The sequence below is a fragment of the Columba livia genome, chromosome 5, assembly GCF_036013475.1.
Source record: "Columba livia isolate bColLiv1 breed racing homer chromosome 5, bColLiv1.pat.W.v2, whole genome shotgun sequence".
NCBI lineage: Eukaryota > Metazoa > Chordata > Aves > Columbiformes > Columbidae > Columba > Columba livia.
In genome coordinates this window covers 32,170,224-32,183,801 of record NC_088606.1, presented here as the reverse complement: position 1 = coordinate 32,183,801, position 13,578 = coordinate 32,170,224, and the positions used below count along the sequence as shown (strand labels likewise).

At 35.7% G+C, this 13,578-nt stretch overlaps 1 protein-coding gene across 6 annotated transcripts in view; it reads right to left on the bottom strand.

Moving 5' to 3' along the window:
• STXBP6 (syntaxin binding protein 6) overlaps positions 1-13,578 on the bottom strand; it is a 133,103-nt gene that overhangs the window by 20,970 nt on the left and 98,555 nt on the right. For 5 of the 6 annotated variants that reach the window (XM_065064168.1, XM_065064170.1, XM_065064171.1 and 2 more), the window contains one exon: positions 12,166-12,331. In XM_065064168.1, the coding sequence (XP_064920240.1) occupies positions 12,166-12,331 (166 nt within the window). Of the gene's footprint in view, positions 1-601; positions 938-12,165; positions 12,332-13,578 lie in introns of those variants that run through there. The other variant, XM_065064169.1, reaches the window with a different exon arrangement.

Below are 13,578 nucleotides of genomic sequence, written 5' to 3'. Positions count from 1 at the left end.
TGGAGTAAAGTTCCTTCACTTTTGCACCACTATAAAAAACGAACCATGTAGACCAATCACAATATCCAGGTGTTCAACAGCTAAATAACTTTGAGCTGAAGTTCTGAGTGAACAAGGAAGAGTCTGCTATGGTTCTTGAAGGGAGGGGAGGGAAGTCTGAAAGATACTACTGACGTCAATTCAGCAGGAGTAGAAGGATTTGATATTAAAAATCTGTTCAGGTCAGAATAGCAATGACTTTCCCAACTGCAAGTTAAGTGAACACCTGAGAGAACTTTACCTTCTATACTTTCCTGTCCCCATAACCAGCTTTACAGCATCATTGCAGCACTAGACCTTTAGAGTGGGGAAGTAGAAGAGAAAAAAACCAAAGAAAGAATATTTTTATACAGGTTGTGCAAACTGAAGGCATGTAATAGTAAACAGAAACAGCAGCCAGCCAAGGTACTCATTTTATATTTTTGTCAAATGTAAATAAAAGCAAAGAGGGAAAGAAACCATTTGATGTTACATCCACCATTTGATGTTACATCCTATTAGTGGTCTGGCAATGGAAAGAGAATGGAAAATATTACACAGAGCCATCAGTTACATATTACTTTAATAAAGAAAAGCATCCAACAGAATGCAGAGATGAGAAAAAAATCTTTACAGAATTTGTTTGTAGCCTGACAACAGCACAGGATCTATCACAATTCTTCAGCATAACTGGTCTTTTGGTACCTTGGACCAACTTCTGATCTTCAATAATGGGAAAGTTAAGTGATTGCCATCTCAGATTTGATTCCACTCCTGGGAATCAAAACAGTGGTGTCCATACCAAGCCTCTTCTCTCACAATGTTCTACTGCTGCATGGTTGTAATGCAATGCATTAAAGTCCATAATGAGTGAAAGTGATATAGATCCAATCTGGTTTGCATTTTATGAGTTTAAATACTGTGAAGAGAAAGGCAGAAAATAAATAAACTATTTCCTTAAAAAATTACTTACTATATTGCCACAGTGGGTATACTGAAACAATCCTTTTGCAAGAGAAGTAATCATGAACAGCAAAACCCCAACACTTTGGTCTAAGATATCATCCAGACTACATAGAGTGTTCTATTTCTTAAAATTTTATATTAAACAATAATGCTAATTCATGAAAAAGAATCATAAAAATATCAAGTCGTTGCAACTAAATTTTAGGGGTTATTTTTCAAATGACTTGAGTAGCCTGGAAGACATTTTCTTACTTATCTCCTACCTAGAGTGATGGTCTACAACTTTGTATTTCAGTTTATCTCTTCTCCCAGGAAAGAAATCTAAATAGTTTAGAAACCTGGGCTAGGAGGAAGTTTTCATATATATGTTCATCTGGAAAACAGATGAAAGATGCCAGACATACAGAGACCAGCTTTTTCTTCTAAGCTGAAGACGAAGAGCAACTGACATTCTATTAAAAAGTGGCTACTGGATATATCTAATTAAGATAGGATGGAATGGCTGTTAAAATTAGTGAGTGGGAAACAGAATTAGACGGAGTTAGAATGGGCTATTTTATCCAATGGCATTGCCAGCAGATTTTTTTTTTTTTTAAACAGTTAAGTACACTGAACTGAAATAAAGGAGAGAGATGAAAACACAGAGGAACATTGTTTAGCAATAACATACTTACATAGCATTGTACATTTAGTTTTGCTGGGAAGAAATTTAACTATGTATTAACACATAAAGGAACAATTTAAGTTGTTCTATTCCTTTATTCTTCTAACTGGCCTTCTAAATCTGGAAGTCCTACTCCAGGTGACTTGGAACGGATTATGTTTTTCTGCCATGTGGAACAAAGGGATCACCTCCCAACATCCCAGCTGCTGAATAACGGTTTTTATTCTCCTTCCTCTCAATTTCCAGAAAGTCTAGAGATAGAGTATGTAGTTCAACTGGTGTAGTTTGCCTCATCTGCACACAGATTTAGCATGGACTTTTCCAGTATTTAAATACTGTTCTCCAATTCATTTTTTGGAACCCCTGAACATGGGAAGGTCAGCCACATTCAAAGGCAGTTTGAACTGCAAGAACATAAATCAGAGGGAAAACAATCCTGATTTTTTTTTCTGCCACTGCAGTGGCGCATTCTGTGTTTCAAATACCAGGTTGAAGGCAAAATGTAAGCCATAGACTTTCATAAACAAACAAAAAATCCCCACAAAACACAAACAAATGAAACCCAACCAAAATACGCAGCCCCTTTACTGTAGATGTTACAAACTAAAACAGCACTATCAAAATAACATTGCATATGAACAATCAGAAAGAAAAACTAAATGTTAGAAAAAGTAAATGCTAGTAAACAAGACTATTCAAACAAGGTCTTCTGCGCATTCTTATGCCAATATGGGAACTGTGGAAAATGAAGGAGATGCTAGAATCCTTCAGAAGAGAAATAACGTGCGCTATCAAAGCAGCAAGAGAGCCACTGCTGTGAAACCAGATGGGGGGCATATGTGTACTGAACTGTTCTCACCTGTGTCAACAAGACAGGTACAGAAGACTGAAAATGTCAACACTAATGAATTCCTGCTGGTTATGAAGGACCACGCTATATTATATTTAGAATGAGTTTTGAAATAGAAACAATGCTGGAGAAGATAATTTAGACTTTATTCAGTACAGTAATGTCACTGCCTCAGGACTTTTAAAGTTACAGTTTATGAAAAATATGTCGTATGCGATTTTTACCCAGCCGATCAAGAAGTGATTCTGAGACAGATCAAGTCCTATCATTTCTGACTGAAACTGGAAAGAATCAAAATTCAAAAAGATAAAGATACTCTGTAGAAAAAAAAAAAAAAAAAAAAAATCATTAAGCACCAGGTGGTTCCAAGCAATGCTTTTCAAATGAGCTTGTGGCTCCGGGATTTTCAAAGAACATGAGGTCACAAATGGCTGGAGCACTGTCATTTTAAGAAAAACTTACTTAATGCTTCATTTGAGTTTTCATGTCTGAAGCAACCTCAGAATTTACACAGAATTCATTCTCAAGGATTTAAAAAGCTCACAAATATTAAGAACTGGATTTGGATTCACACAAAGGTGTGTCCCATACAGGTGTTCTCATTAGTTCATTTGCAGTTGTTACTATTGATGCACCACTTGCAACCACTTTCCAGACTGAGGAAAAATGGCTTCACAAAATGAAATAGCAGTGAAAAGGAGGATTTTAGTTTTTGAAACAGCTGGGCATCCAGGTGGTGCAGATTTCCTTTTTAAGGATTTCATTTGGCAATCATACAAGGCTTTTTTTTTGGTGTGCATTCTAATAGTTCTGAAGTCATTATGAACATGGACAATTACTGTTCTATGCCAGAGCTCAGCTAGATCAAAAAGTTTTTATTAAGGATGAAAAAACTCTGGCTGGTCTTGCAAGGTTACACACAAAGGTGACCAGAAGACAGCTTTCACTGCTCAATTAAGGTACAGAAGTGTCGAAACAGAACACGCACCTAGCTCATTTTAAGCAAATACTGATGAATTCCAAAATGCTATAAAGTACATACAGAAAAGCAAACGCATTTTATCTATACAGAAGTATAGCTATATACAGATAAATATACTGACTATGTGTAAATTAGACTTGCATTTTCAAAAACCTACTAAAAACACTAAACTAATAAAGCTAAACAAGGCAAGACAGTAAAAGACACCTCAGTAAAACAAATTTGGGTCAAACTGGCAGTGAATAGCTTTGCCACTATTACCATAAATTATATTCAAGACAAATTCCACCCCTGGGGTAAGCAGCACCTAAAATAGTCCTTGAGGTGGGCTTACAGGATTAACAAACTGTGGATATAATAACTGAGGTGTGCTAAGACCAATCAGTCAGTAAAGCAGAAAAACATTAACTTTTCTTCACCCTGCTTACCAGGAATTTTCTTTAGGGAAGCACAGCAAGTATCAGCTACTCACATCAAGCATTTCAAAGATGTTGCAAACCTCTTATCAATGTCATAACTAGTTTATGAGTCCAGGCAGTTGCATTTCATCTGGAATACAGTAACTTTCTTTATAGCTGGAGGATGTGCTCTCTAGTGCTCACTGCAACGCAACACGGGACCCACATAAGCTTTTTCTTGTGGCAGGTAGCACTGCGCTTTCTCCCGGAATCAGATTAGTGGCCTGACTGACGTGCAGAAACTTGGTTCACTATCAAGTTTATTTTTACAGGCTGTTCACTTTGTTCCACAAAAGCACTTTTCTAGGCAGACCTCTAATGCACCAAAACCAACAGCACAGTAACTTGCAAGCCACAATAAACAATATACTCAGTTTAAATGCAATTTCCTAGGTAAATATTTACCAAGGCACAGACACACAGTGAAACAAAATACACACAAGCATATGGCTCAAAGGTGCTGGAATGCACTACAGATACAACAACAGTTTGCCAGAACTGCATTATAAACAAATTGTATTTTATTTGTAGAGGAGATAAGTAAATGGAACTGCCATAGTGGATCAGACTGGTGGTCTGTCTAGTGGAACACATTACCACCTTCTCAAAGGCACATAATACTGCTATGAGGAAACTGAAGTAACTACACAATGAAGTCATCCCCAAGCCTCAATAATTACTAGTTTGCTTGATGATAAGAAGAACAACAGAAGAGTAGATTACTTCCAATCTTTGCTTATTAATAAAATTATGACTATATTAATATATTCATAACCTTTTAAATGTTTTTACATAGGCAGTACATTAAAGCAAGGAATTTCATAAGCTAAGTGGTTTTCTTTTTCTTTCTACCTTTGATCTTTTTGTCTTGATCTGGTTTTAGCGCTAATAAATGTTCCATTTAAAAAAATGATACGATATTATCTATAATTTTTCGAGTCAATTACATTCACAGACTTTGGTTTCTTCTAGGGTTCAACATCATTATTTAGTTTTGATGTCCCCACCTTCCTGCCTCCAAAATCACAGAATCACAGAATCGACTGGGTTGGAAAAGACCTCAGAGATCATTGAGTCCAACCCTTGGTCCAACTCTAGTCCGTTTACTAGGTCATGGCACTAAGTGCCATGTCTAATCTCAGTTTAAAAACCTCCAGGGACGGCGAGTCCACTACCTCCCTGGGCAGGCCATTCCAATGCCTGACCACTCTTTCTGTAAAGAATTTATTTCTAATATCCAGCCTAAAATACAGTACAATGCAGTTCAAATAAAAAAATACAGTCAAAACATTGTTCAGTCAAAATTACAGAAATTAGAAATTAATAATTGAAGTCTGGAGAATATATTCCACAGAGATTAAGAGCCAAATCGACAGACCACAAATGTCTTTCAGCAAACCTTATCTTCTGTATTTCAAATGTACTTCTGTTGTTGTTTTTAAATACCGGCATTGATGCCAGTACAGTACCTTACTGTATATTGCAGATTGGCTATAAAACAAGGAAATATCAAATTTGTATCAGTTTCATATTACTACAACCTTTGCCTTCTTCCAAACTGAGAAATTTATTTAAACTTGAAAACTTTAAACTCCAATCTAATACATTTATAAAAATCAATAGTAACCTAAGTTAGTAATATTTTCAACACTAACTAATAGTTATACCTAATGAAAGTCCAACCAACCAGGAACTTCCAGAATCACTGTTGTGGTTTAACCCCAGCTGGTAACCAAGTGCCATTCAGCTGCTCGGTCACTTATCCCCGACTCTCCAGTGGGGGCGGGGAGAGAACCAAAAAAAAACCCCACTCTTGTGAACTGAAATAAAGACAGTTTAATAGGACAGTAAAGGAAGTGAAACTACTACTTCTACTATTACTAGGCTAAACAAAGAAGTGATGCACAATGCAATTGCTCATCACCCATGACAGATGCCCAGTCTGTTCACGAGCAGCAATTCCCCCCTCCAACTCTCTCAGTTTGTGCACTGAGCATGATGTTATACAGTATGGAATATCCTTTTGGCTAGTTTGGGTCAGCTCTCCCAGCTATGTTCCCTTCCAGCTTCTTGTGTACCTCATTGGCAGAGCACAGGAAGCTGAAAAGTCCTTGACTGCTCAGCAACAGCTAAAAACATCAGTGTATGATCAACATTCTTCTAATTCTAAACCAAAATGCAGCACTATACCAATTACTAGGAAGAAAATTTACCATATCCCAGCTGAAACCCGGATAATCAGTAATTACTACAAAAGCACAGAACTCCACTCTTTGAACACCAAAATCTGGTAATTTGACCCAAAAAGCTTCCTAATTTCTATGACATACAGTAATATTCTGCATCCTGAAGATAACATCTCACTTATACCTTCATTCTTTAGAAAAGGCAAAAAAACATATTGCTTAATGCTTTCTATACGATATTGTCTCAGAGTTATACAGAACAAAAAGGAATCAACCTTTATAACGATAAAGTCCCTTCTCATTTTATGTACTCCTACAGATTTTACGAGAACATAATGTACTTTTTTGCCCAAGATTCTAATTTTAGAAAGTTAATTTAGAGCTCCTACTATACACAATATTTCTATGGAACAAGCAGTCAATTATTCTTATTCATTCTGATCTCAACACATGGCTCTTATTCTTAAGATAAATAAATAAAATCCATCCAGCTAAATAAAAAAATGGTAAGCAGAATTAACTTTGACACAAATATGCAGGGCATTAAAGCAACCATCTGAAATGCTCTTTGGCAGCAGAAGACTTATTTCTAATCTAGACTGCGAGTAGCCTTTATCTTCTCTAAAGCAAACAACTATATATTTGTTATACACTGACAAGAAATATCTTAATAGAATACAAAAAAATGTATTGTTTCTGTATGGAAACATTGCTAAGATGCACCTGATCAGTAACTTCAAAATGGCAAAACACCACCAAAATATACTGTCCCCCCCTTATATATATATATATATATATATATATTTGGGTTTTTTTTGGTCAAATTCATGTGCATCAGAGTTAATTGACAAGTGAAAACCTGTAGAAATAACATGTTCAATTACACACTTTTTTTCCCAATATTCAGTGGCTACCAGATAAGAATAGAAACCAACAACTACCAGGTATCTGACAAGGATAGAGGGGAGCAATTATTTTTCTTCCAATTCTAATTCCTAATGACAAGTTTTCATTCATCTCCTTTAGTCAGTCATTATTCTTGCACAGTATTGTAAACACCACTATATGCTGATCAGGTCTCAAATGTGGTAAGATAACACAAGTCAATAGCATATGAAAAAAGAATTACTCATTACTATTTTTATACTGGCAATATATTATTGGAGGAGAAAAAAAGAACGATACACTAATAACTCCTGCCAGCTGTTGTAGAGAAAAGGTTACAGGGCAAAGATGTCATTACTTTGGGCTTCTAAGAATATTTTAATTAATTCAGCAGAATGGCTGTTAAATCCAAATCATCTAGGTAAGACAAAACTCAAACCAAAAAAAAAAAAAAACAACTCACAAGATTACCACCTTTCTTCAAGCTCAGATCTTGCTCCTTTCCAAGGATTATGCATTTTTAATATGTATCTAAAGGTGGCAGTAACTGTTTATTCTTATAAGCCTAGAATTAAACTCTGAAGAGCTTCAAATGCTGCATCACAGGGTTCTACCCAGAAATTCATCCTCACTGTCAATCTAATGTTATGTCAAGAATTAAGTTGTTCTAATGAACACAATCTGTAGGTGATAAAATTTCTGCACACCATTCCTCTCCAACTTTATTTGTCACATTATTGATACAAAAGCAATACAATCTGATTAACCTAGTCACTAAGTAACAATTAATCTAACATAAAGATACTCCAAATTAGGCATATTCCAGTATCAGAATCTGTATGTTAGAAAGATACAGAAGTGGAAAATATTTCTGACATCAGTCAAAAAGCCCTCTACCCCCAAATGCCTGCTTTTTCTCTCCAAAATAACATCCAGAATGCATATAAGCTATGGAGAAGACTCTTCTGAATTCTAAACTGAAATATTTAGAACAAGATACTAGTGGGAGGAATCTTGTTACTGTCTTCTTAAATTTGAATTTGTTCTTTGTTCTCAGAATTAGCACCCACACCTTTAATAAGATTTCATTATTGCTGAATTTACTATTGTCATTAATCAAGTTACAGAAAACAGTCTAGACTATTTAATTCTACAGAATATATCCTTACATGGTACTCAAATGAAAATGAAGCAAAAAGTGGTTCTGGAGAAGAAGAATCACGAGCAGTCCTCTGGCTCATAGCGGGAAGTGAGTGAGTATTTTCTTTTGGAAGGAATAAGGCTCAATAAGACTCGTAAACAAGCCTTTCAAGCTCTTTCATCTTTGGGCCCACTTGGGATGAAGTGTTCTTTAGTGGAAGTTTTTTCGTTGTTTCTGAAAATATGCATTAGCTACAAGATACACATTACCTATAGGATGTGCACATCTATATCATTACATCCATAAAGCATGTGAGTGTATGCATATATATTTTTTAATAATTTATTTTAAAATACTTGTAGGATATTAGAAATTAAATTGACTAACCATCCAAAAAGAATATTGCTTTTCACATCTCCTAGAAAGCTCAAATAGTATCACTCAAAACAAATGCTGCCTTGCTAGAAGGGATGAAGGGGCATGCTTCATTCAGAAATCTGACCACACTAAAGTCTAAGAATTATTTGAACATACTGCTTTGGCTAATTAGTAAAATACCTTGACAAAACAATAACAACAAAACAAAAGCCAGGTTGCAAATTCCGAACTGAATTTAATTAATTTCAAGCTACATTCTCATGTATATGTTTTTTTGGTTTGCTCAACTACAGTTGGACCTTACTTTTTTCCAGTCAGGATGAATTTGAGATCAACAACACATTTCACTGTGTTTTCTGTAAAAAACTCTGATACACAGAGTTTTGATACACAGTTGGCCCACCACTGGACTTCAAAAGAGGACCAGAACTGCAGGTGTCTCCCCAGTGTCCAAGCCTGCCAACTACCAACTCACAGAACAGCTTCTAAAGTCACTGAACTGCTGCTCATGGTCATGTAATTACCCTGTTCACCTCAAAGTAATAGTCTATAACATAATCCAATGAACTAACTTCAATGTATTACATATTACCAAGGAGACTTGCCTTTAAGTGGGTGATATTTCAAAGCTGCTATGACAGTAGTTTGCTTATTTTTAATCAGTGAAGGAAGCATGGCTCCACTAAATAAATACATCTAAATATAAAGTAATGCAAAAGGTTTTGAAGATGATGGAAAGATTAGTGAAATATAGAATCATAGAATCATTTTGATTGGAGAAGACCTTTAAGAGCGAATCCAACTGTTAACCTATCACTGCCAAGTCCACGTACAAACCATGACCCTAAAAACCTCATCTACACATGTTTTCAAACACCTTCCAGGGATGGTGACTCAACCACTTCCCTGGGCAGACTGTTCCAATGCCTGACAACCCTTTCTATGAAGGCATGTTTTCCTAATATCCAATCTAAACCTCCCCTGGCACCATTTGAAGCCAGTTCCTCTCATCATATCACTTGCTACTTGGGAGAAGAGACCAACAGCATCCATGCTACAGCCTCCTTTTGGGTAGCTGTAGTGAGCAGATAAGGTCTCCCCCTTCAGCCTCTTTTTCTCCAGGCTAAACTGGCTGTTCCTCCAGACCCTTGTATACTAGAACATTAGGAAAAATGCTAAACAACATTGCACAAAAAACCTTTAAAAACTTAGTTTGAAAAGCACAGATTTTTTTTGTTTTTTTGTTTTTTTTTTTTTTTCCCAAAATTAATTTTCTGTATTTTTAAGAATTACCAGCATTGGTGCTAGAAGAGTGTTTTTGGAACTGAGTAAGAATTTATCTGTATGCATGAACACACCCATAAAGCTTGTAATTATAGTATAGATGTGGTATTTCTGTAGAAAACTTAGCATTGCATTAAGAATATGAATCTAAATACTCAAAGGAAAAGCAGATATTTAAACAGACTATTGCACCTTACATATTACAAGACAATTTTCAATAATATGATTGCATTACCTTTTATAATTATTGATATCACATACTGTGATACTGTGATTTGTAATGAGGACTTAAAAAAAAAAAAATTGATAGGTTTCCCATTGCTCAGTGAGGCTGACACACAGAGAGTCACTAGAATTTAGGGTCAACTATCATTTAGTTTACAGTTATTATAGATTCTGTCAAATTTAAACTTATCTACAGGGAGTCTGTAACCCAGTGTGAGGAGAAAATGGACAGCGAGAAGAGAGCAGAAGCAATATATCAATGAGGAAATTTGTTAGTCCTTGGCCCTGTATCACGTCCACAGTCTGTACTGTGTGTGTACACACACAGACTGCATCTGTGCACAGCCCAAATGACAGGCAAGGAATATGGAAATCGTCACCATCTGGTATCGGATGATGGCTGACTAAGCCTTTTTATAATAGTTATGAAGTTGTAATACAGAGAATGTGGGTATGCCTCATGGACATGGTATTGTCTAGTGTGTGTTAGAAAAGCAGAATTCAAGCAGAAGTTTACGAATCTCAGTGGTTTTTGTTTGTTTGTTTTTTGTGTGGTTTTTTTTTTTTTGTGTGTGTGTGGTTTTTTGTTTTTTTTTTCACTATGCTGACACTTGTTTAGGATAAAGATTCATATTTGGGTCAGTTGAATCAGGAACTAAATTTTGGACAGGTCAATCTTATCAGAACAAAAAGATTTCAGAGGCTTAGGTGTGTGGTAGTTTATTAATACTGACTTACTAGCAGGAAGGATGGAAGTGAGCATTGTTAGCAAACAGATGCCAAACAAAAACTTGATAAGAGATTTCATCCATATGAAATAGAAAAATTGTAGAGTATCTCTTCTCTCATCAGTGCAGAAACTGCTGCTCCCTCCTGCCCACCACACCAAAAAGAAAACAAAGGAAATTCTAATAATGTGAAAAGGGAAGAAACAAGAGAGGAAAGTTGCAAGAAATTTTCTTCCTTTATTCTTAGTTTGAGAAGACACTAAAAGGATGATTGACAGAACAGTTCTGACTTATGAAGAAAAAGTTAGTGGTAACATGAGCATCAGTAGCTAAAATGTAAGCACCAAACTGGAGATTATTTCCCCCTTCCTCAAGTTTACCTTGGGTGTTTTAGAGGAAAGGTATGTAAGACAAAATAACAGCCAGAAAAAAGAACACATAAAGGTGGCTGCATAAAATATAGTTCTGATCATAGTGTACAGGAGCATATGCTAGATTTATGAAAGAAAAGAATTACCAGAAAGAACTGAGTAAGGCTCTCCATATTTCTGATTGATGTCTATTAGGGGGAAGGAACAACAACTAAAAACCCCAAGTTTTCTTGCACTTCTACAGTTTGGAGACTCAATGAGAAAAGCAATTTTTTATTCCAGCTGTGACACACAGTCAGTGTAACAGTTTTAAAAACTGTTCTGTTTTAAAGCAGACAAAAAGACAACTATTTTCAGAAATTTCAGTCTACGGGAACAACTAAACTAGTTTGTTTTCCTAGAGAATGCTTTGTGAAATATGTGAAAATCCTCCCCAAAAAATAGTTTTTGTTGGTTGGGTAGTAGATGGTAAATACCAATTTTACATATTGACAGATTTATTTTTTTACCTAACCAGACTTTTTTTTCAGTGTAGCCCTGGAAATTCACCTTAACATCTGTGACTTATGAAACATAACAAAACTCTGTTTTCTGTCAAGATCAAAGTAAATTTAAAAAAAATAAAAAAAAAAATAAAAAAAAGGAAGTTTAGTATATAGACTTGTGAGGAAATAGCAATGCAGAACAGGCTTTTACTAGGAAAATTTTCAGACCATCCAGAAATGTTTCTGGATGAACAAAAGTAGAGAGACAAACAGCAATCATGGTTGCTAAAAAGAAGGAGGAAAATAACTTCTCACCAGGTGGGTAGGGGTTGTTGCCTCTGGAACTGAAGACCAGGAGAGTAAAGGTAGCGGAAGAGTGTGAAGTGGTGCTTGACTGAAAAATGCTGAAGCCTTGAAGTTTGCTACTGTGAAGTTAGCATATTCAGACCCATGACTTCAAGATATAATTAGGCTGCAAGCTCATTTGAACACAGAATAGCTCACATGTAAATCCGCACAAAGTACTCTACTTTGATTGACTTACCTCCCATAATTTTAGATTGGCAGTTGATAAATTCTGGCTTCTTGTCTGTGAGGTATCGCTGACAAGTGTGATGTAGGACCTGAAAGAATGTGCATTTTTCTGAAGCTGTGCTTGCTACCCATTGGTCAAAAGCATTTTCAAATAGTAAATCAAATTCTGGGGAATCCTAGAAGAAAAAAAACCAAAACAACACACTATTATTATTCCAGTTTTACAAATGATTTGGAGAAAGATATAGAGATATTATTTTTAAAAGGTATTATGTTGAAAAAAGCAGAAAGGTCATATATCTCAAGACCACCCTGGTATTACTTTTCCTTTGCATATTTTTGGATGCAAAAAAAGCGAGGCAGGAAGCTTTTTTCTTGCAGGTATTTTTACTGAGTAATATTCAGCCATGACAAAAATGCCTGAACACAAAATTGTTCGGACCACAAAACTGAAAGTTGGAATCTCATAAGAAATTCTTGTTCTCTACAGAAATATAGTTACTTGTGTCTTTTACATTATGCAAGGATTTGTGCCTCTCAGCGCAAAATCTACTTTCACACTATAGATATTATTCTGCTCTGGATGCTCAAACAAAGAAGGAAAACAAGTAGCAAATCCTAGTTATTGCATTTAATTTATTATCATGAAGTGTTGTATAGGTCTTGGCATAACATGAACAAAAGAGCGCTCCCAGAACAAATGAAAGCCCAGCTCTGTACCATGCATAGTTGCCAAAATAAAAGGATTTGATGCAAGAAGTATTGCTATATATTCAGCTAAATATAATTTTTGAATTGAGGACACTAGGAATTCACAGGAAGATCAGTTTGAAAGGAACACGTCTAAGCTTAAAACTTGATAGGACTTTCAGTCTGAGAGTATGCCGAGTATCTGTTATTTACATAGCTGCATACGAGATGCTGCGAAAGAGCCTAAAACTCATATCCCTTACCTATTTGTCATTGTTTTCATTTTCCTTATTCCTTTACCCAGCAAAAATACAATTCCACCCCTTATATTCCATAGGGCAGTGGCCAGAGGGCTCCTTTTTGCACAAAAGACTGTACTTGATGGTAACAGAATTCGCTGCACCACTGTTAAGAAGCCTAGGTGACTGATGATAGCACAGCTTTGAACAAAGAAAGGGGTTAGTCACAAACATATTTTGCCTTACCAAGAACACAGTAATTCACTTTGTGATCACACAGTATAATCCACATTCCTAACTTGTAATTCTGTTTATTACTGAAGATTTGTATTCATGAGCTTATCACATATTAATATGACTTTGTCTTGAGACAGCTCAAGGCCATCTGTATATTCCACATTAAAGGAATATTCCAGAACTATTTAGTCTCTGTTTTGTTTTAAATCAGCGTTCACATGCCATTGGAAACAAAACCACACTACTACACTTCGTAG